Source organism: Pezoporus flaviventris, unplaced genomic scaffold, assembly GCF_033815535.1.
Source record: "Pezoporus flaviventris isolate CSIRO_AGI_PZ_B2104156 unplaced genomic scaffold, CSIRO_AGI_Pfla_v1 ptg000002l, whole genome shotgun sequence".
NCBI classification, from domain to species: domain Eukaryota; kingdom Metazoa; phylum Chordata; class Aves; order Psittaciformes; family Psittacidae; genus Pezoporus; species Pezoporus flaviventris.
The window spans coordinates 63553504-63577337 of NW_026892550.1; the positions used below are offsets into that span (position 1 = coordinate 63553504).

The following is a 23834-nucleotide window of genomic DNA, read 5'->3' on the forward strand; positions in this document are numbered from 1 at the left end:
TGTGAGCACAGTCCAGGAGCTAACCAATTTCTTCCTGGTTTGTTTTTCTTACTTGGATCGGTTCCCTGATCCTGAAATAGTTGTGCCAGTACAACAGGAGGAAAGAAATGCAGAGCACAAGAGAAGAGTGGTACATATAAGCCAGATTTTGTAACACTATTGCCAAAAGCAAGCATACTATCGCAGACACAACTAGACCCTATGCAGCTGTCTATTTTGCCCAGAAATCAGGATAAACAAATAGGCATGAAGTAAAAGTAAGCATGAAGTTTCAAATCTCATTTGAATGCTCATACCTGAGTACACAGGCATTTTATTAATGGTCAATGAATATGACAGGCATAAGGGATTTATTATCTATGACAATGAAACCTGGTAAGGAAAAGTGCTAGTGTAAAAAGTGTGTGTACTGGGTTTCTGTGGCAAGGTTTTCGTAGCAGGTGGGTTGCAGGGGTGGCTTCTGTGGGAAGCTTCCCCTGTGTCCAGTGAAACCCGTGCTGGAGCAAGCAGGTGGCTGGATCCGTGGCCCCATGGAGAGAGGAGCCTCTGCTGGAGCAGGTTTGCTGGCAGGAGCTGTGACCACATGGGGACCCACACTGAAGCAGCCTGTTCCTGAAGGACTGCACCCATGGAAGGGACCCACTGGAGCAGTCTGTTCCTGAAGGACTGCACCCATGGAAGGGACCCATGCTGGGGTAGTCTGTTGCTGAGGGACTGCTATGCGAAGCCCATGCTGGAGCAGTTCCTGAAGAACTGGGCCCATGGGAAGGACTCATGTTGGAATAGTTCATGGAGGACTGTCTCCTGTGGGAGGGACTCAATACTGGAGCAGGGAAAGAGTGTGAGGAGTCCTCTCCTGAGGAGGAAAGAATGGCAGAGACAAATGTGGTGAATTGACCACAACCCTCATTCCCTATCCCCCTGTGCTGCTGTGGGGGAGGAGATAGAGAACTCGGGAGTAAAGTTGAGCCTGGGAAGAAGGGAGGGATGGGGGGAAGGTTTGGGTTTGTTTCTTATTACCCTGCCCTAATGAGACATTCCCAAATCGAGTCTCTTGCCCATGATGAAAACTGGCAAGCAATCTCCCTGTCCTTATCTCAGTCCACGAGCCTTTCGTGATATTCTCTGTCCCCTGTCCAGCTGAGGGAGCGACAGAGCAGCTTTAGTGAGTACCTGGTGTCCAGCCACGGTCAAACCACTGCACTGTGGTGGCACACAAGCGTGCCTTTTATGTTTATATAAACCAAATTGTTTTGAATGTGCGTTGCATCCATGCAAGACAAAAGGGGATTTGAGGACTGGGATCAGGGATAATATAGCTTATATCTTTCTTGATATTTCGCTATCTTCAGCAGACAGCTAGATAAAACATTGAACAAGAAAGCTTTTAAAGCAAAATGGACAAACAATGTAGAGTAAAATACAAATCTGAACTCGGAGAGACTGGATGACTTAATACTCACTGATCTCTGATTTACACTTGAGAATGAAAGCATTGTCTTGCAAGAGATGTTCAGCATCTTGCACACAATCCGCTTGATTGTTTAGGACTCATGCTCACATCTCTGTGAAGTTTTTATTCTCATCAGTTTTTATACAAAAGCCTCCACTGAAATCATCAGGAAGTGCTCTTTAAGACACAGTCTTCTACTATGGTACTGAATCCTTTTCTGACCAATTCAGGAACAAAGACAAATGGGAGACAAGGGTCCAGCTTGGATCTGCACATGAAACCAAGAATTAACAAGTAAGACTGAGCAACAGCAAGGGATCATTCCAGGGTCAGTCCTGCTGAGTGCTGCTATTATTTCAGACAGATAATCAATGCAAAAATAATGCTCACCTGTACTGCACAGGTCCCAGCGACCCCTGCCAGGGTCAGGCTCTGCTCTACCAGTCCTTATATACACAGACAGTACCAGATAGACCCATTTCTGAAAAATTCACAGGTAAGAGCAGATGATAGCAAACAAACAAATCTAATACCTTTACTGGGAAAAGAAAAGCAGTGAAAAGGCAGCTGTGCCTATGGGAGAGTAAAAACACAAGGCTGGGATATTGGAGGTGCATAGAAAGTAGTGTAATTTCTGCAGCAGTCACCCTTGATTCTGCTTGCATGTATTTTGTTCTGTGTTGCTTCATAATGGAGTATACGTTTGTCTTGGTGCTCCCACAGTGTCATGGCCACTTTGAAGGTAACTCATGAAGTAAGCCAGGCAAAAGCTCTACCGAATGCCATTTCCAGTCATTGTTATATATGTTTTTCTTCTTACCCATCTAGACTATGAGTTTCTAAATGTGCAATAGAAATGTTTGCACATGGAAGCAGTCTGGTTTCCCAGAAGATCATGTGCATGCTTACACCTGTACTTCTTGTGTTGTAGCCAGCAGTTCTGATTTCTCAAAAAGCATGAGAGAGTTGCATTTAGAAGCAGATTAAGAAGCCTGTGTGCATGTACCTGTATCATGGGTTTTTTTATGACAGATAAATAGTCGTGGAGGAGATGTTTGGCCCGCAAAAAGTATCCAAAAATGCTCCACTTCAAGTTTTCTTCAAATTCTTGTAGGGACAACAGCTCAGATTTCCACATAGTTTGTAGTAATTACAATTTCAGCCTAGACAAAAAGGAAATAAATTGGTATTTGCTCATAAAATACCAGCAAGCCCTAGTGTGTTTTTAAACAGCTCTTTCTTTTGCTACTTACCTCCAACTCAGCAGAAATTAGGGTGCTTCAGAGATCCTTTAGGGTTACCACAGTAAGCAGGTCACTTCACCTAGAAGTGAGAGTTCTCACTAAATCTGTAGTAATTGGTCTTATATCTTTATAGTTCCAGATGTGGGCAATTTTAAGTGAAAATCATGCCTGAAACTCATGCTTTGAAACTGATAGGCCAGATGGGAAAAGTAGCTTTATAGAAAGCATGAATGATCGGAAGAAAAGTAGGTAACAGGTGAAGCCTGACATCTGAGAGGAAATATCCAACTACTGGCATGAGTGTTAGGAGAGGGTTTTCTCCTGCCTGTGAGGGATGGGAGAAGCGGGTAAGCCCTCACATTTAGGGATGCTGAAAACAGGACCCACACGGTTCTATTCTAGCCCAACTAGATGCCATGTTTGCCACTCCAGTGACAAGGCTGATACCCTGAGGAATATACTCAGGCTGTACTCAGCACAGTGTGCAGTAACAACAGAGTTGCAGTAAGTAATATCAGGGCTTCCAAAGAGCCCAGGAGAGAGATGATGAAATACCAACCCAACTTGGCATTTTACTGCAACTATCTTTTGCAAGTGCCAATATCTTTGACTGTTCTTTAGCTAATTTTAACATACCTGAGGCACTTGAAGAGTAGCAAAAACATATGATCTGCTATAGCAATAATTAAATCCTATGTTAATACACGTATTAATAGTGTTGTAAGACAATGAAAAACCATAGTCCTACAGGAAAAATGCATAGAAAATTTAAAGAACAAAGATACCACTGGCAAAGTCAGCATATGAAGAGCACTTAGCTAGAATATCTTTGTTAAATCAGAGTATCTCAGGGGGAAGGACAGAGCTAGATCACACAAAGGAGGTTTAAAAATACTGCCAGTTTCTTATGCAAGTAATTAAAGTGGTTTTAGCTGCTAATGTGTCTTTGGGAGACAGCCACCAAATGTGGTGTGTCGAGTACATATGACAAACCTTGCTTCAGATTTTGCCCCCATGTGCATGGGGTATTGAATTCAACTAATGTTCCTAAATTTTATTACCTCTTGATAACTGCTTTTTGAAAAGGTAGTGGCACCTGCAAATTGTCTTTCTGTGTGTGAAAAGCTGTCAGTCTGTAAGACCAAAATACTTTCAGAGTAGGAGACTTTAGGAAAGTGACCCTCTGCCGGCCTCCTCTGGGAGATGTAACATGCTCCCAGATGCTGAGTAACCTGCAGCCTAAAGAAACACTTCAAAGGAAACAGTTTTGAAGAAAGGCTGTGGTAGAAAGATGATATTTTCAGTTGTTCACCCTCAAAAGTGCCTTGTTAAACTACTGTAACAGCTGCATATTCCACAGGGTGGAATCCTTCAGGTTTTGCCTGATTATGACTGAAAGATGCAAGTCCACTTCCCTTGTAAAAGCTGAAAATTTACTCTGAATTTATATTCAGCTTCTAAAAGCCTCTTTCCAGTCTAGATAAATAATGTAACAATGTTTTAATTTTTATTTTTCATAAAAGTTCCTGAGGTCTAAACACTCTTGTGGAACTGCCTGGGAATCTCCTGGAGACTGCCACTTTTCAATGAGAGGAGTTGAAAGAGAAGAACTTGAATGGAAAAAGAAACTTTAATCCTGAAAGTTTTAACTTTTTCAGGATTAAAACTGAACTGAATGTCACAAAATTTTTACTCTTAACTTTACAGTAGTGTTCCCCAGGGAAATAGTCATGCACCAGTACAAAGTCATTTACATTTCTTGAAGTTACATGATTGGTTTTCAGGTTTTCAGAGACCTTTTGTTATTTTTACCTTTCCAGGTACATACTGGTGCATAGGGCAGTATATCTTTCTTCTGCCTCTCTGGAGTGTGGAAGCTCAGAACTCAAAAGAAGGTGGAAAGCGAGTATATATTCACTGAAAAGACTGAAACAGAGATAAAATATTTTAATACAGAAAAACTGTTTAAAAATTTCTCTGTTCCAGTTTGAGTATCACTTGTAGAGCATTAAGGAGGTCTTGATGGTAGGGGTGGTCTTCAAGTGACCTAATGAACATATTTTCTAGTAAAATTCCAGCTGCAGTTTGTTAAAACTTAAACTGACCTTTCCACTGGTATGAGAAGAAAGTCTGAAAATGGATCCCTTGGTCTTGGCCTTTCTTATGTTCTTGTGAGCATTTCAGCAAGAGTCCCTGATAAAACAAGTGGATTGAAGGGCATTTTCTATTGCCAAAGTTGTTCACTTGAAACTAGATTGTGACTGCAAGCTTATTTGAAAGGAAGTGCTAAACGGCCCTAGATTTATATAGCCTAAGACCAGTTTCTATTGATGTCCCTACTGGCTTTCCTACCAGCGAAATCCAGGCCTTCAAGGGCACTTGGCCAGGGAGAAATTATCCTGGTTGCACTTTAGGCACCTTCAGGGGCCTTTAGGAGAGACCAAGTTTCCCCTTTAGTGTTAGCCTTGCTGCTTATTGCCCTGGTTGCCCCTCTCTGAGTTTTAATTGTCACATCCAGCATTTTGTAAACAAGTAAACAGTGATCACTTGTTTGTTTGAACCACAGGCAAGGAAAGCAAAAGGAGCTAGATAAACAAGGAGGGAGCATGTCTGAACTCTTGCTTTAGGCTGGTAAGACAAAACTGTTGGTTTCACATCTACAGGTCAAGGAGTCAGGTCAAGTAAAACTCTGCTGTTCTTTTTCATACAGACTCATTTTGGGCATTACAGGAGACAGGCAGGAAGGAGACAAGGGGTCAGTAGGAGACTTGCATTAAATTAATTTAAAATCTTTAACTCAAAATGCTTGTTAGTTTGGTTTCAGTTTTTGATTATTTTTCCTTCTTTCCATAAGCTATTTTTATAAATGTACTTTTAGACAAGATTTGAATGTAGGAGGCCTGGCCTGGCAGAGCAAAGATTTACTTTTTAATGGGAAAAAAACCAAAAATGTTGAGCTATTGCAGCATTGTCAAAGAAATGTTCCAATTAAAAAGAGATTGGCATCAACTGATTTTAAAATTCTTAAATGAACATAACAAGAGATAAACTATTGACCTTTGTCTTTAGGAATGCTTTTCTCAGTTGTTCTGTACTCTGTGTTTCTCTGTGAATGTGCTCTAATATACACAGCCTAGCTTGTTAGAATTTTATCTGGTGCACTAGCCCTGCTGCTGGAAACAAAAACATTCTGGACATTTCTGTTTGAAGTAGACAGTGGTTCTGTATACCTCCTAGTCATATTTTAATCCTCATTTCATGTGTGTGTGGTGAGTTTTAAAATGTGCCTGTTTTTCTTTTCCATAGAACCACAGAATCATAGAATAGTTAGGGTTGGAAAGGACCTTAAGATCATCAAGTTCCAACCCCCCCTGCATGGGCAGGGACACCTCACACTAAACCATGTCACCCAAGGCTCTGTCCAACCTGGCCTTGAACACTGCCAGGGATGGAGCATTCACAACTTCCCTGGGCAACCCATTCCAGTGCCTCACCATCCTTACAGTAAAGAATTTCTTCCTTATATCCAATCTAAACTTCCCCTGTTTAAGGTTACATCAAAAATATTGTTAAATCCTTTAAGCAAACTGTGGAAGCAGCATAAAGGAGATCCAAAGGACATTTAAGACATTTTTTTTTCCAAAAAGAAAAGGGGTTTATAATCTCTGTTGGGGTTTTGGTGGGTTTTTTCCTGATTTCTAAACTAATGAAAAGAGCCACGTTACTCATAAAAACAACTATGCATAGACAGATTAAATCTGGTGGTTTTGTTAAGTTTGCAGGAAGTCCTGGGAAGTGTTTCTCCTGGAATCTGTGGGCTGTTTATGGCTGCGTAGGTCTACTTCACCCTTCCTGCTCGTACTCAGTCACAGTTATACAAGATTTACAGATTATACCAGTGCAGACAATGTCATAGCCCACCTGCCAATACATAAATGTAGGCAGCAGTTTGAGTCATTCTGCACCCACAGCTTGGCACAAGGCACGTTCAGCTTACAACTGCCCAGGGGCACGCAAGGACCTTCTTGGTACACCAACCATCCAAGCAGTGGGAAGCTCTTATTTTAGGAAGCCTTGAGTACATAAGTTCACATTTGTTTGTGGCCATGGTCAGATTCACTTCTCAATCAGAGAACCAGCCACAACTGTAGGTAGAAAATGCTACTGGTAGCGAAACTGTGGAGTAGACTGCAGGGAAGATCAGGTCTGGAATAATTCCTGTCCAAAACCTGAATAATTACACTGGAATGCAAAACATGTTGCAAGGTTTGGTAGGCTTGATGGGTTTAAGAGAACGGAGCGTTAGCGGTGAACTCATCTGTCATCATAGGATGTAAAAAAACATTTAAATCTCTGTAGGTTGGTGGTGCATGAAGAGTTCTTTTGAAAACCAGGTATTATAGCTTTTAACTGACATCCAGCTGCGGTTCTGCACTGGCAAAGAGATGAGCTAAGTAGCTGGGGAGCTGGTGCAGTGAATGGTGCTAATTGCTAGCAAATCTGAAAGGGATTATACTGTGCAGCCTACAATAGTGGAGAGTAGACTCAACTACCCAGGACATCGCTTCCAGTGCAAGTCTCCTAAGGCTTAGTCTTTAAATAAAGGGAAATACTCCGTGTGTTAAAGAAATTGTTCCACGGAAGCTATTTTGAAGCGTGGTTTTTGCACTATCTATCTGCCCTTTCTGGCTGTTGTTTTAAAACAACATCTTCACTTAGATTTCAGAGAAGATGAAAAATCTGAAAACAATGAAGCATTTCAGGTTGCTTATTTTAAAGGAGATATTTATGGTGGCTCCAGCAGTTGGTAGTGGCTCATCTTGAGTTTGCCAGTGCTCAGCAAAGGTCAGGGCTGTCCTCTCTGGGTGTGTATGAGGAGGGATCAGACACAAGTACCTACCAGGAGTGCATCTGAACACAGGGCACTAGAAATGAAGTGTACAGTGTTTTCAATACTGCACAGTTGAGGCTCCATGATTCTGCTTTTTGGTTGTTGATTTGGTTTGGGTTTAGTTTGGATTTTTTTGTTACAAGAGATTTTTCTGCAGATGAATTGCACTTTAATCAATTCTTATCTTTTGAGCCACAGTAAATAGATAAGCCATGGCCTATGACAAAATATATAATTAAGCTGTCCAATTCATATCAGGGTAGACAGTTCTTTGAAATTCAATAATATATTTTCTCTGGGTTGATGTGCTGTTTCTCTCATGTATTCTCTGTTTTTATGGACTTGTGACAATTGATCTTTAACCTAAGCAGGGTACTTCAGTCAGATGTCTCCAGTTTGGGGGGGGCATGTAACTGACAGTCCTGTAGAAGCGTAAGCATGGGACGGGAGACTAGAAATGGTCAAATCCTACAAGTCCTCATGTGGCTGGTGAGAGGACACAGTGATTTCAGTGCAAGGTGCCAGAGGGGAGAAGAAAGTGTAACATGCAATGTTATGGGGTCTGCACACATCTGTTGTTTGTGAGCACCCCTGGGCTGCAAGGAGGATGCTGAAGCAGTGTGGGTGGGTAACCCACCGAATGCCAAGCTAATGTGCCCAGGCTTGGCAGGCAGTGTTACCACAGCTGTGCCCTGCTTCAGGCACTGGAGCTGTTGCTGCAGCAGTGCTAGGCCTGTTCCCAGTCATGTTGTTTCCTTGTATTGAACAAACAGGAAGACTGTTTTCCCCTTAAGGTAAAAGTTACACTGTTAAAAGTTGCATTTTGCTAGTGGCAGCCGTTGAAATGACATACAGGACTCGTGGGTTGCACCACCACCACTGTGGGATTTTTCTTTTTCGGCTTTATTGCTGTGTGCAGTTTTTTCATGCCTAATGAGAAGACATCCCTGGCGGAAATATTTATTATGGACATTTCTAATGGAATTAAATTTCAGCCAAGCATCACCAATGTGCATGGTAAGGACAGGGTTTCTGGTGACATCCACAAAATTCAAGACCCCAGGAAGTCCTGGGCTAATGACTTGCTCCTTTATCCTGGACATGTCCTGGAGATCTCAGGTGGAGCCCACTGTTAGCAGCATTGGAAAGCAAGGCAGGACTGTGTGTGAAAAACAGGAAGAGAAGATATTCATGTGCTTTAGTTAAGTCATTCCGCCACTGCTGAGCTTTTCAGCCACCTCCTTGTATGTTTTCTCAGTAGATCCTCTAATATATGCAGGCATTTTTGTGACATCTTTCCACAAGGATGTTTGTCATAACTGCTGTTGAAAGTTCAGTATATGGCTCCTCAGTACTGTGCTTTGCTAGTGGCTTAGGGTTTTGGAGAGTCTGTGCAGTAAAACATATTTGAAGAGACAGATATGAAAATCATGCTCATGCTGCCATGACAGACAAACTCAGCCAGACTAACATGAGCTTTTCCAACACCCTCATTCAGAAATTAATGGGAGTTTTCTTTAAAGCAAGCTGTTGTTTTCTGTTACAGCTGTGTGCATGCTTGTGATTGAGGAAGCAGTGCATAGCGATTAGGCAGAAATGTTTTTCTTCCTTCTTGTCACAGCAGCCTACGTTTCACATCACGTTCCCAGAATTAATTGCCCCCATGCAGATTCTCGCTGGCTAGTAGCCACCTTGTACATGAGCTGAAGTAGGAGTGAGAGGCCCTGGAAGAAAAGCTGCCATAATCTGAGATCTCTTACAACAGCCTAGTCAGACCTTGCTCTGCAGGTCCACTTTCACGTCCTAGTCTTGTGTGCCTTTGGTGGATTGCTCATGCAAGCACCAAACACCCCTTCTTTCCCTCCCTTGTGTGCCAAAGGTGGCATTCCCACTTCCCAGGAGAGCTGTGATCCTGGGTGCCTTTGCAGGATCCAGCTGTGCCAAAGCTGTTAGGCAGAGATCAAAGCAATGGGATGCCATTTTCCCCAGGCCCTGATGTGTGCCCGCAAACCCTGCTGAAATTCAGCCACCACCCAGCCATGGGTGCTCTGGGACGGGCTCTTTGGTGGGAAGTGAGGGTGCTGCTGGGCTGAGTGTCCCTTTGCACATTCCTACAGGCCAGGAGCAGGGTGCAAAGCAGCAGGGCAGAGCAGAACTGCTGTGCAGGTGGGGTCAGTAGGACTGTGCAGTCCTGAGAAGGAGTGATCTCAAGTGGCTTTGTGCATCTGTTTCTGCCATGGAGTCATAGAATCATAGAATAGTTAGGGCTGGAAAGGACCTTAAAATCATCTAGTTCCAACCCGCTTGCGGCACGATGAGACCTGAGAACAAGGTTTTGGAAACCACTGGCATAAATTGAGTCTTCTGGTTCAATATTGTATCATGCTTAGGGGTGTTGTGATACCTCTCCAGTGTGACTGCTCTGAGGGATTTGTGTGGTCTTGGCCAGTACATGTCTAAATCACGCCATGAAAAGATGTTTCTTCCTTATGTTCCTTCAAAACAGAACTGAAGTTTCGCTTACCATTACACTCTCATTCAATCCAGTGCATTGTGTGCCTGAGTCAGCCTGTAATTTCCTTCTCCTTTCAGGCTTGCAGGAAGCAGATCATGCTGCTGACACAGGTTTTTGTGATATAAGTAAGAAAGCTCAGTCACAATAGCAGTCACCAGGATAGCCCATGGAACCTGAGGTGCACACAATTAAATTATGTGATTATACTTTTTTGATGTAGAAGGCTCGTTATTATGACAGCCTACCAGTAGGCCAGATAGCATATAACACATGCTAGCACATACAGCATTTAACTCTACTTTTGTCACATACCTGCTATCCCTTCAGGTTTTTAAATAGCTGGCAGCATGATTAAAGATGTTTGCTCACTGCTCAAGGGGTGTATGTCTCTCCACACTTGTCACCCTTGCTACAGGAATAATCCTTGCTATATCCCTTGCACACCATTAACATGACCAAATAGGATTATTTTTAGATATATCACTTGCTGCTATTTGTTTTGCAGTAACACCAATGAGTCCTGGTCATTCAGCAGCTGCTAAGAAAACCAAGTAAAAAGCAGTCCCTGTGCCACACCTGACATTTTAGGTCATGGTACCGCAGGGACAGCTTGCAGATGTTGAATGCAAGGGGGGAACCCTTCCTTTCTCTCTTTCTGTATGCTTCTTTCCTAGAGGTGACTGCAGTGCTTGCCTTATGATGGAGCCAACCTCTTCAGCTGCTAGCCTAGTAAAAAATGTTTCCAAAGGAGTTTGCAGACATTGCTTTAAATGGAGTCAGCTCCCTGGCCAGTCAAGGGAATAGCAGAGCTGACCAAGGATGGGTGGTCAGAGGGTGAGCTAGGGCAGGGAAGTTGGAGTTCCACTTCTTGGCTCTGTCATGCTGCTGGTACACGGAACTCCAGCTAAGTCAGAAACTTGCTCTGCATACAAAGAAATTAAATGGAAGAATAGTAGAAATGATCAGAGAATGATACCTGTGCATGAAGTGTTTATAGCAGTGCTTGGGACTGCATGATAGTAGTGATTTTAGCTCAGTCTGGGCCTAAGAGACTTTTTTGGAGTGAATTTGGTGGAAAGTTGAATTAGACTTTTTTAACATGAAATGGAAAACTTAATATTTCTTAGGATTCTCGGAGTGGTTTAGGAGCTAGCAGGATGTTACAAAAAGTAGCTGAACTCTTTTTCAGAATTAAAAATTTCAGAATTAAATATCTTTGACAATTTAATGTATTGCCAAAAGTAGCTGAGGTAGCTGAGAATCAAAACTGTTACGTAGTTACAGCCCCATGCTTCAGTATTTTTGAATTTTTCCCTTTTTATGGGAGATGTCATTTTCTGATTTTCAATCAAATACATGAATAATTTTGCATGTTCTAAATAACAGCCATTTCTAACAGGCTGTAGCATGAAATGCAGTTCTGAAACTTCCTGTGGGCATAAGAAAGAAGGTGCTGTCCTGACCAGAGGTATTATCTGGTGCAGTATTTAGGCACTGAGGATGGCCAGTCGTGAATGATAAGGAGGGTGTGCACTTCTCTGGAAGGGGACAGTGGGATGACTTACAGGGGGAAAGGAAAAGTACCTTTGTGAAGGTTTAAGAGGCTGGATGCCGTCTTGTGAGAGAAGTAGGATGATTCTTGTCTGACAGTGGAAGAAAATACTTTGAATAACACCAGACATTTAGATAAACTGTGAAGGAACGTTGAATGTGGAGATTACCTGATAGGAGAGCATAGAGGTCAGTGCAAGAGACCTTAGTGTGATGACTCCATTCACTGTTCAGGCAATATTTCCGATTATATTTTGATGGAGTTTCCAATAGGAAAAAGGAAAGACAAGTCATGGGAAGAGAAAATTATATTGCAGCATCTATGGCACAGAATGAGTTTCCCTTCTGTGGAATAGGCAGGAATGTGATAAGCATGACCCATAAGAGTAAGGAGAAAGACGAAAGTGTACTGAAAGCAAAAATACTAGGTTTTCTTGTGTTGTATTTGGCAGAGTCATATTCATTGTGTCACAGAGAGGGTCGGCAGCACCCCACTAAGACAGCTGATCAAGAGTTCCCCAAACATCAGCCAGCCTTTCATAGAGAGAAGGCCTCCAAAGTGTTGACTCCTAAAATAATGTTAATACATGCAGTGAATTTCAAAGGCCATGTGTTCTGACTCATGGACAAAATCCCAAGGAGCTAGTGTATGCTCACTAAAGATGTATATAGAAATATATGTGTGTAAAAATATATATTAAAAAAATAGATATAAAATGAATAAAAATGTTTTGCTTTTACAGCCAGTCAGGTCTAACTGTCTCCATTGAATAACATGTGGTATGTGTTCTTCCCCTTTTTTACTCAGTTTTCTGCAGATGTGTTTGCTATCTGCTCCATGTGTTTTATATCTTATGTCCTTATTTCAACAGATTTTTTTCCCCCCTTTCTTTTTGGATAAAGCATTTGGGTGCTGATACTTTTCTGTGCTGTTAATGAAAATGAGTGTATTGTCTTGCCAAAACACAAAATGTCTTCTCAGGTAACCGGTGTTAAAGTTTATTGCTTAAAAGAACATGTTCCAAATTTAGGCTTCAGAAAATTGGTTGTATTACTAATAATTTCCCCTTCATTTTTTGATGGTTGACTTTAGATACTAGGATATGATTTCCAGAAGTGCTGCGTAATTACAGCTGTAACTGAAGTAGTAGAAGATATTCTTGAGGCATAAAATGTGTAACTGAAAAATCAGGTGTATGGTGTCTTAACTGGGCACCCAGAATTGTTGAAGAGTCGTGACTCTCCGTCTCAGTAGCTCATGTCTAGGATGATGATGATAATGTTGCCCCTTTGCTCTGCAGGATGTTTGAAGTCAGGGAGCTATGTCTTTGGCTGTTTGCGTTAAGAGATGCTGTATGTTCTCCCAAAACATATATCCTAATAAAGATAAAAGGAAGAAAGTTTGTTGCCTTTTCACTCAATCAGAATTACGAAACAGGTTTTCTTTGGGAAGGATTCCAGTGGTTTATGTCATATCCAGACCCATCTGTCAAGTCTCTCAACCGCTGAGGGTTTAATACAGTCAAACACATTTTTGAAATGTTGTCTTGAATGAATCCTGCCAGGTCATGCCATTTGGTTCTTCCTGGTGTGTTGATGTTTGGATATTCTGTACCTCAGGCATCATCTGCTTTATCCCCTGAATGGAGCCCTGTTGCCATTAGTACATTCACAGAGCTCTGGCTTGTTATTTATGAAAAAGACTCTAACCTTTTCTTCCAAAAGCAGTTACCACGCTTAACTGCTTTTCCCTTTGCTGCTCAGATAAGTCTCTTGCTGATGCTAGGGAACAGCAATAAAATATTTCCCCAGTTCTGTGTTCTTGATTGTAGCCAGCCAGACTTCATCCATTTTATTAGTCTCTGTGGACTAAGTAAAAAGGACCGTGTTAGTAACAGGCTTTTTATAACCCTTTCTCCTCAGACATATTCCCAGTGCTTATTTTGCATCGGAGATTTTATAGGCATTTTTTTCCATGTGTCTTATTTCAGTTATTTTGTTAGTGTATTTATTGCCTGTTCTAAAGTGTTAACGATTATCAAGATGATATGGAAGGAATTTGGGACTTCCTTATAAAATGATCCAGTAAAAAGTATTGGATGATTAATTTGAAGATAATTTTAAGAATCAGTAGTGTTTTTAAAGAAGAGGGTCAGCGATCAAGTACTATTATGGGAGGAGTTGCCATTCAAGGTACTAACTTCATAGGACCATGCTCCTCTGCTTGGACTATAAGCAGCAAAGTGATGCTGTAGCAAGGCTGCAAGAGGAGGGAGCAATAAACTCTGTAGTGGTAGAGTGCATTCTTGGGCAGACAAAACTAAAATAGAGGGCTCTGGAAATGTCTATCTCTCCTGGTCATAAATCAAAGATGATGAATAGTGTTCTGGTTGTTCTGATACTGGAAGCAAAATCAGAATTACATTGCGTTGTCAGTTCCTTGAGGCTTCATGCTGAGCAGAATCCATTTTGATAAAGGTCCCATGTCAATGCCTGTAATGACCTTGGATATGTTTTCTTCTCAGGTCCTCAGCTCCAGGAGATGGTCACATTTCTGTTTTTTTCTGAAACAAAGTGCTTCAAGACACGTTTTATTGGGGGCAATGTTTGTTTAGTAGAAGGGAGCTACAGACTGGAGTAAGGTTCATGCTAACGCATAAATTTTAGATACTGGTCTAGACATGAGAGCATACCTGTCACCAGGGGTTTTATGTTTTGGCTTAGTTCTATCTTCAGAAAATGAAGAGTTCTGAGGTAAGGTATATTTCATAGAACTGAGAATGTGAAATGAATAGCAAAATCTAGAATGTAAAATAAATAGCAAAATGAAGTTTTGCTGTATATTTATTGTCAGAATGAGGTTTTAGACACAGTTCCTTTGTCTGCTGTACAATTTCTGCCAGCTAAGGATGGGATAAGAGCTGATAAATTTTTCACAGCATTTCATTAGTTGAAGAAATCAATAATTTCTCATTTCTCCTTAAATGGGCATCCACCATCAAGAATGGAAGATCTGTGCAAAACAAGACTTGTCCCTTGTGCTAAATGCTCAACTTTATAGCTATACAAATAGGTTACACCTGAGTCAGTAGCATGGTAGTAGCTTTTTCTTACTCTCTGATTCCTGTGACTGTCATAAGATGAAGAAAACCATTAGCAGCTGCACAGCTCTGTGTGGAGCAGGACTGAATATGCTGAATTAGTTCACAGAGAGCTGATAACAAATGAGGGAAGGGAGACTGCCTCCCAGTTGAATAGTTTAGTGCCGTGGCCTGTGTTTTTAGTCTCAAGAATAGGAGATTGCTGGCTTTAGTTACACTTTCGGTAGATGAATTACACACTGGTGGCAGCTCTTATTTGACATGTAATAATCGATACTTCTCTGCTTACCCACAAATGAGCAGCAGAGAGCTACCTAATGGTCCAGAGAAGGAAAAAAGTCTGTCATCTTAAACAAATCTTATATGCATTCAATGAAGCCTTTGCTGTATAACATTTTAATGTATTCCTGTTTTTCTGGTGACTTTGTGGATGCAAATTGCTTGTAGACCTTTTAGCCCAAACATGAGGGTCTGCAGCTTTTACAGCTCCATGAGCCTGGGCGAAATCTCAGCCTCTGGGGCAAGCAGGACCAATTTCAGGAGAGCCCCATGGCACTGCCCCTGTCCTAGGGAGATCAGAGCATAGCGTCAGATGTGGCCTTCCTGGGGAGGAGCACACTGATAAGCCACCATGAGTGCAAAACCCACCACAGTTTCATCAGCTTGTGCCTTATCTTTGACTGGGTCATTACAAGTATCTCTCATTGTGGCCATGCCTGTGTGCTTGCCTACACATGGCAGATTAATGTCTTTGTAAATGCACTTTTCACTGACTGTTGAATGCTTAGGTCCCTCCCAAGGCTCTCGCAAGCAGTATTGAATTCTTGGAAACTCATCGTCTTGACCTTTTTCTTTTGGAATATTTATTAGTGTGCAATAGCTACAGACTTACTCAAAGTGTTAGGAGTAGCAGCAAAAGTTGATAACTATTACTAGTGTGCAGTCTTACTGGTTTTAAAGCACCAGAATAACTAGCTGTCTTCATCCTTGTTTGACTGCAGTTATACTCAGATATAAACATCACTTAATGAACCTTGCAGCAAGTAGGGGCTGAACCACTGTTATGTAGGGCAGTTCCATATCTATGTGGCAATGTTCTTCCTGCATTAGCATAATTAAATCTAAATATTGGCTACAGAGGGAGTTTGTTTTATTGCACCTCTCAGCTGAATGTGTGTCAGGGAATATGAGTGAGTGGAAAATGTTTGGAAGTAGGCAGCGTGCTGTGGTGTATTGCGTTTCACTGACATGAGAGGAATGTGGCAGGGAGGTCTACAGTTGCCTGCTGTAGGCACTAGCACTCAGGCTGAAAAGCAGCTTGGGATGTGCCTTTTGCTTCATTAAGCAAAAGGCCTTATGCCTGTGGCATGAAGTGCTATAAAGCACAGTGTGGAACTATTATAGTGTATGTTGTTAGACAGGATTGCCAATCTCAAACATGTGAAATTATAAATCAGATATTTTACAGCATAAAATCTGTCTAGAAATTAGGGATATGTGGCTTTTTAAATTCTTCTTTCCTTTTTACTTTGTACGATTCATTTATTTTTAAGTGAAAGCTGAGATCTTCACTGACAGTTGAGATCCTCACCTGGCTTCAGGGCTTCAAGAACACCAGATCTCAAAAAAAACTTGCAAAAAAAGGTCATAAAAGTTCTTAGCAGTGAGTCAGACATCTGTAGAACCTGTGTGACTGTATAAGCTTTGTCACTGTAAATAGGATCTAAAAACCAGGGATGCAAAATGCAGGGTAAGCTCCTGGCACTGGCAGTTTAGTTGAGGTTTGCTTACCTTTAACAAATGTCACTAGCTGTGCTCGCTCACATAATTGAACAGCTGGCAAAAAACAAACCAACCACCAAAATATAGAAAGCGTGTGTTTGGGAGGGAAACCATGTGAGGCAGTTTATAGCCCTTGCAGCCAGTTACCTGTGGCTGATCCGTGTCTGCTGTATCTTCTGCAGCATCCCAGAACTTCATCCTGTGCATGTTGAGGTCAGTAGCAGGACTCCTGTAATGCTTAGGGATGCATTAATTTCCTTATCTTGTCTCATCTTCCAGGCTGCAGCTTTGGGATTTTGAACCACTGCACTGTTAGCAAGCAAGGAAGGTGGATCATTCATGTTTCTAGGCACTTGCACAGCACTGAAGGAACAATACCAAGGGAGAAGCACAGGCATTTTTAGGATCCTTTGTTCACTGTTCCTACTGACCTGCACTTCAGTCCCAAGGAAGATAAACTACAGAGCCCACACTTTGGAAATATTAAGATCCAATAATTAATAACTGTGTAGGATTTTTAATTCAAAACTCAAGTTTGTTGGTTTGGAAGGTGGGTGCTCCTGTGCATAGGTTAGGTAGTTGGTAGGTGAGCTGTAAATCTGCTGCTGTTCTCTCTGCCTCTCTTGAACTCAGCTGAGATCGTTTTTGGCTGTGCAACCCCAGAGGAAACAACACTCTTGAAATAACATTTCAGCACCATAAACACGTCTCTATTTGATGCTCTGACATTTGGTGTTGGCAGCTCAGCCTGTCTCTTCAGTACATGTGTGGCTGCCACCATTCAGCCAGTCCTTCTTTCCTGCACAGGTAGCTCAGATGAAAATCACCTTTCTCTCAAGAGTTCTCCAGGCAGCAGTTTAACATGGCTAAGCCTCAGGAACTCTGTCATGCAAATATAAACTTGCTCTTAGGTCAACATTTAAAGCATTGTTTTCATTGTTTTTAAGAATCCTATTAGTTACAGAGGAATGATAAATAATCCAGTAGTCTGGAACCACATCGTTCTGGCTCAGGGAGCTGTTACCACTACAGATTATGCTTTAGGTCTTGGAGGTGTGCTTTTGTACTCTTGGATCTAGCAGTTCACCTAATGGTTCAGTGTAATTCAAACCCACTGAAGTCTGCAGGAGATACCAGTGCATACTTCCCCCACCTCCAGTGGAAGCATTTATAGTCAGAAGCAATGCTTTGAAATGTTTTACTGCTGTCATATTGATAAGGAGAAAAAAAAGATACAGATATAAAGAGGTTGTGTGCATTAATTATTTATCTTGTAATCAAGAAAGTATAAAAATAATCCAGGATGAAAATTGGGAAGGGTTGTAAAGCACAGCACTGGCTCTTTCAGTCTGAATAATGCAGACCGCATTCAGGCTTTCTCCACGGAACATGACGTCTAATCCCAGCACAAGTAAATACATGGTTTTTTTCTCTAAAACAGATTTTGAAAACACACAGCTCTTGAGAGGAGACTAATTGTGCTCAGCTTCAAGTGAATAATTGAACTGTGTGGAGTTATTATTTTCCTGTCTCCTCTGTAATGATTCTTACTTATTAATTCTTAGATATTCAACTTTCAGGGTTTTTTTAGCGTCAATCAAGCTCTGCTTCTATTGTCTGAAAAATAAAATATGTAAAGGAAAAACTGCCACAGATTTAAATACATTTACAGTATTGTAATTAAACCAATGGAAAATATGAACCATTAACTTTTTCTCTCAGGGACTCAGCCACCTATGGGATTTTTGTGCCTTTGAAGATCTCCCAAGAGATCCAGTGTGCTTTGCTTCTCCTGATTGCTATTGAAATAAAAGAAGCTTTTAGTTCTTTAAAATCTGTTGTCTTTATCTGCTACTAATTACGTAGTAAGTGCTGTGGTATCAAAACAAAAACAAGTTGCTCTTCCTACACTTATACTTTTGATGGGATTTGCAGTTCGGCCAGTCTGACTCTTACTGTATTTGTGATCATGGTGGATTAAGGCAGATCCCTTTGGCCTGTATAAAGAACCCTCAGGGCATCTTCAAACAGTGGAAAGGGTGAATAGAAAACAGACTGGAAAAAGATGAGAGAAGGCACCTGAGAAGGCAGGTAGACTGGTCCTGAGTCCTGGGGCATAACTAATGAGACACATGCTGCTCCTTCTAGACGTAAGCCTAGTGCCTTTTTAGAAGTCTCCACTAACAGCAATCATGTCACCTAATGAGGGTTTGAGTAGATTTTTTTCCTGTAAGAAATGTTTTCCTCATGGCCAACTCGCTCCACCAGGTGCCTGTGCCTTAGTCCTTAACTTGCTGCCTTTGTTGCAGGAGTAGGATGATGCCAAGTGAAAAGGGGAAGTGCTCAGGCAGTGGGAGGAAGGAGGTGGAGGGCCTTGATGGAGAGCCCTGGGAGGATTCTTTGTCATTGTGTTTCTCACTACTGATAGCTTTAACTTTCTGATACTTTTGAAAAGCTTTAGACAGATAGTGAGTAAGAGCAAAGTTTGGAATCTAAGGAGAACCTCACTCATGGGGAAATATCTGGGTCCCATCTGCAGAACCAAAACATAGTAGTAAATTGACAGAAAGACATGACCATAACGCTCTTTTCTTGTCTTTTCTACCCTCACAGATGAACAGGAGCCAGCAGTGAGCAGTGATTCAGATATTTCATTGATTATGGCAATGGAGGTTGGACTGTCCGATGTGGAGCTTTCCACTGATCAAGACTGCGAAGAGGTGAAGTCTTGAAAAACAGAGATCCAACACTAAACTACAGGGGAGGGTCACAGGGAGGGAGTGTGTCAGCTTTCTAGGATTTGGACCAGTCATGCACATGCCTCCAGAGCACTGTCACTCCTGCACACTCCATTCTGAGATGGTCATGAAAAGCAATAGCAACAGTTGTGTCTGCCTGGATGCAGTTTCATCATCTGCATACGTTCATTTTGTCCACACGGGAGATGAGCGCTTTCAGTTTACCCACGTGCTTGAGAGCGGTCATGTAACTCTTCAGTGGCTCATAAATAAGCAACTGAAAAGACAGCTTGAGTGTTTTCTACACTTGTTCGATTGGGTTTTGTTTCTTTGTTTTGAAAAGACGTCCATTTGTTATGTTTGTTTGGTTGGTTATAGTTTGTTATGGATGGACACTCTGTTTTTATTGACTGACCCCAGCTTTTTCGAGAGTTCAGTCCAGAAATCTGAATTCCCATTCACTGGTCACTTCATGATCTGACTCCAGGATTTATCATTGCCTTGTTGTTTCTGCATGAAGTACACATGGCTTCAGAAGGATGGTGCACCAGCACCCTGCATTAACGTGAAGTCTGCTTTCATTAAGTGGGAGCCTTGGAAATAGTATATGCTGAAGGCCTTTATTTGTAGGATAGCTGCGAGTTAACAGAGATTGTTGATATTTGGGTTAAAACTCCATTGCGTTGGCTTTTATGTAGAGGTCTGTTCTAGACAAGTATCATACAGTGAGAAGGAGAGAAAAAAAAGCTTAAAGCTTTACTCCATCCTTGTAGTCCTTTGCTATATTTTATGCCATTAGCAGTTGTCACTACAGTAATGGCCTTCCTACAGTTCAGTAGCTGGAAAAGAAGATCTAGTATAACATCATGTCTCTTCTTAATTTTGCAGACTGACTGGTAGGCTAAAGGAGTGTCTGAGAGGTTTCCAGAGGCTGCTTGTTGACAGCTGTGCATTATGTGGATGACAGTGTTCTTAGAAAGGGTCTGAAGATGCTGATATCAGCATCAGAAATTGCTAATGAAGCAGGAGGCAGCTGGTTGAAATGTTTGCTTCCTGGTTTGTTTGTGTTTTTTTTCTTGGTGTTTTTCACTTCTTACTTTTTAAAACTTGTTACCCAACACAGGAGTTCAAATGGTTCCTTGCCCTCCAGGGTCCCTGTCAACACTGTGGCAAACATAATAGAATACTTGCATTTTGTATATAGATAGGTGTACCAAAATACATTGGGTAAAGGGGAGGGAATGTGAAAATAAACAGAACTAACATAAATCAAAACGCCTAAGTAATAATGGCCTGCAATGATTATTTAGTTCATCCTGAGCTCTGGTTTTCATAGGAAAGCTTATATCATTACTTGTTCAGTGTATGATTTCCTTTTTCAGTCAAAATACTCAACTGTGAAGAAGCATTTTTAGCTTACTGTTACACAAGAGTACACGGTTTCTGTTGACAGTCAGATGATTTGAATCACATTACTGCCTCCTGAGTCAAGTCCATAGAATCAACAATTCATCTTACATTGCAATTTCATGGCGAGGTCAAACATTTTGACTTGATGGTGCCATGGCAGCATCTCAAAATGCAACTATTAGGGTTCTTGCTGTGTTTAATCTCCTTTTGGATTTACTTGTTAAACGTGGAGACCAACTTCCAGCCAAAATTTGGTTTGTCAGATCTTATTCAGGAACAAATATGTTTAGAACTATCCCTAAAATTTTGGCTGACTTGCTTCTTTAGTACAGGAAGAAGGAAAAATTATACTCCATCCTTTTCGGTCCAGTTAGAACTCAATTCATTTTATAGCTTAATTTTTTTGATGTTCTTAGTCCCTGAATTACAGGGTAACTTTGAGGCGAAGGAGCACAGCCTAATCATCCTTCAAAACCATGATCTGGAAATGTGCAGTTAGATTTTTATAAGCCATTTGAAAGGACATCTCTACTTAATTAAGGAGATGCTGGAAATCTGCTTGGTTTAAAAAGACAGTTAGAGATCATTCCAAAGGGCGCAGCTAGGTCAGTTTTGCCAGTATGTGTGGTTCTGTGATCATATTTTCCTTATTCTTTAATGTCTCCTCTATTCCTTGCTGCTATGGGAAAGGTCCACAGCATCAGGAGGACCAATGCTGAGATTCACCCCTACGCAAGAGAGTTTGCACAAGGTACTGCATCAGCTCCACTTAGGCTCTGGAAATAATGCTGAAATGGGATTTAAGTGGTGCTTACAGCACCACTGGCCCTTCACATAGGAATGAAATTCATCTCAAATGACGGCAGGGGAAAGAGTGAAGTTGGTTATACACAGTCAGGTCTCCCAAGGGGAACTGCACACGCTGGTACAATTTCTTCTCTAGTGCTGGAGCCTGGGTGCTACATGTCACAGGAACATCACGAACACAATGTCTGAGTTGTCAGTAATCCTTTAGCATCCACCCGCTGCAGCGCAGCACACAGACAAAATACTCTTGGCTGCACTGATTGAGTTTTAGAGAAGCTGTCACAAAGTCTTTGTTTTATTTCACACTGAAGTTAATTTCACAATTAATTAAGTTAATCTCAATAGATAGATTGACCTATTATCTGTTGCCATAGCAGATTCATCCACAACACAGCAGAGCAGTGAGGTCTGTGGAAAAGCAAGACAGTAGATGAAACTCCCAGCTGACACTCAACTGGGTCCTTTGCCCAGCAAAATCATTGGAGGGAGCTGTGCTCAAAGGGGCATCACATAGATGGTAACTGAGATCCTGCCCTTATTTCTAGGAGTTGGGGAAGGATTTCAGGGAGGGATCACGCTGTGCATGTTCTTTTCCTGTGTATCCCATACCAGGTGTGGTCCCTCAGGTTCCGCAGGTGGCCACTGGCAGGGTGCTAGGCTGAGCGAGACATTTACACATATCACCATATTGTAGTCTTCCAGAAGAGGCACCCTAGCAAATCTGAGTCAGGAGTCAATCTGCTTTTGTTTTCCCTGTTCTACCTGCGGTTTCACTCAGGAAATATGTTTTTCCATCTCTGTCCTCAGGTGTTCTACAGCTCTGGGCACTGTTAAGCAGTAGCAAGTAGAAAGCCAGGTTACACATCACTGAAGCCAGAATTTAGGAAAGCACTTAAGTAAATGATTTATTCTGTCCTTCAGAAAAGCACTTGCAGCTAATTTTGGACTTGCACCAAAATCATGTTATTTTCAACAGGTCTATGAGAATAATTAATTCCCTCTGTCAAATGGAAATATTTTTCTAAAGCAGAACCTGGCTGACAGTATTCTTTGTATATATAACCTCTGAAATGCCTTGCAAGTTTGAGGTGCTTCATAATGACTAAGACCCCCAAGTGTATGTTTGTAGCACATATGAAAGCCTTAATTCTGCAGATCTGCATGCCCATGTACTATTTTGCTTACACGAATCTCTGCACTAAGATTTCCTCACAGGGTACAATTAAACCTCCCGATTTGCAGCTTTGAGCAAGATGAGTCCCATCCTGTGAGTTGTGCAAGTCCTCAGTACTGCTGCCTGCTAAGCTTGGACTCTGGAATTAAATACGTAGGGCTCAGATGCCAGGGACAGAGCACTGCCTGTTCAGAAGGGAAAGCAGCCTTTAGCATGCAGCCAGGAAAACACAAAATCCTCTGGTGCCCTCTGATGAACAAGTGTTCATGCATGTAGTTCTGCAGGCTCATGCTGTGACTTACACCGGGGCAAAGGGGCACCTCCTGCACAGGGCTGGTGGCCAAAGGAGGGATAGTGCAGCTCTCGAGAAAGGCATTTTTGTCATTAAGCTGATCTTGTGTCTCTGAGCTTTTCCTGCCCTGTCGTCTGAGGCTTTTCTCTTTTCCATGAACAAGTTGTAGGTGGGAGAAGCATTCATCTTAGTGAGGCTCATCTCCACTCATGCTAAAGTGGTTGCAGGGTGAAACTTGGGCAGAGGGAGACTGCCCTCTGGCTGTCCTTTGATTTTCATGGGTTTCACTGAACTGCTTTCCAAAGGCCTGTTCAATAGGACACAAAAAGTTGTATAGGAGAGTTTTGCACTCATAAGTGACCTAATGCGTGCATGCAGATGTGCAAGGTGCCAGTTCCACATCCCCTCCCCATGGCTGACTTGTTCTGGTGAGGATTGAGATCTGACACTTCCTGAGGGTTTGGGGTGTTTTTTTATTTTCTGACTGCTTCAGAGCCTCAAAACCAGGATCAGGTCAATCACAGTGCTATAGTTCATTCTTTAAGCATTCTGTAGAATTATATTACCATGAATGCGTATAAAAGTGTATTGGTAAGACTATAGAAACCATATTGTAGTGGAAACAGAAGCAGCTGTCATTTTTATATGACTTTTTATATGGGGGAGATCGTGGCACTAAAGAAAAAGGCTTTCTAGAGGCAGTTTGGGAAAAAAAAAGTCCATATGATACGAGCTCCCTCAGATCTCACTGCTTCAGTGACCCCTAGATCAGATCCAGAGGAAGCCATTGCAAGAAGAGCAGTGCTTAGTCTTACTGAATGACTTGTTTGGGATACATTTTTACTTTGTTATCTAAATGAACCCAAGCACAGAGAC

At 41.7% G+C, this 23834-nt stretch overlaps 1 protein-coding gene across 2 annotated transcripts in view; it reads left to right on the forward strand.

Annotated features, from left to right (window-relative positions):
• Positions 1 to 23834, forward strand: part of RNF150 (ring finger protein 150) — a 142216-nt gene that overhangs the window by 96605 nt on the left and 21777 nt on the right. The window contains exon 7 of one of the 2 annotated variants that reach the window (XM_061442009.1): positions 19151 to 19257. In XM_061442009.1, the coding sequence (XP_061297993.1) occupies positions 19151 to 19257 (107 nt within the window). Of the gene's footprint in view, positions 1 to 19150; positions 19749 to 23834 lie in introns of those variants that run through there. The other variant, XM_061442019.1, reaches the window with a different exon arrangement.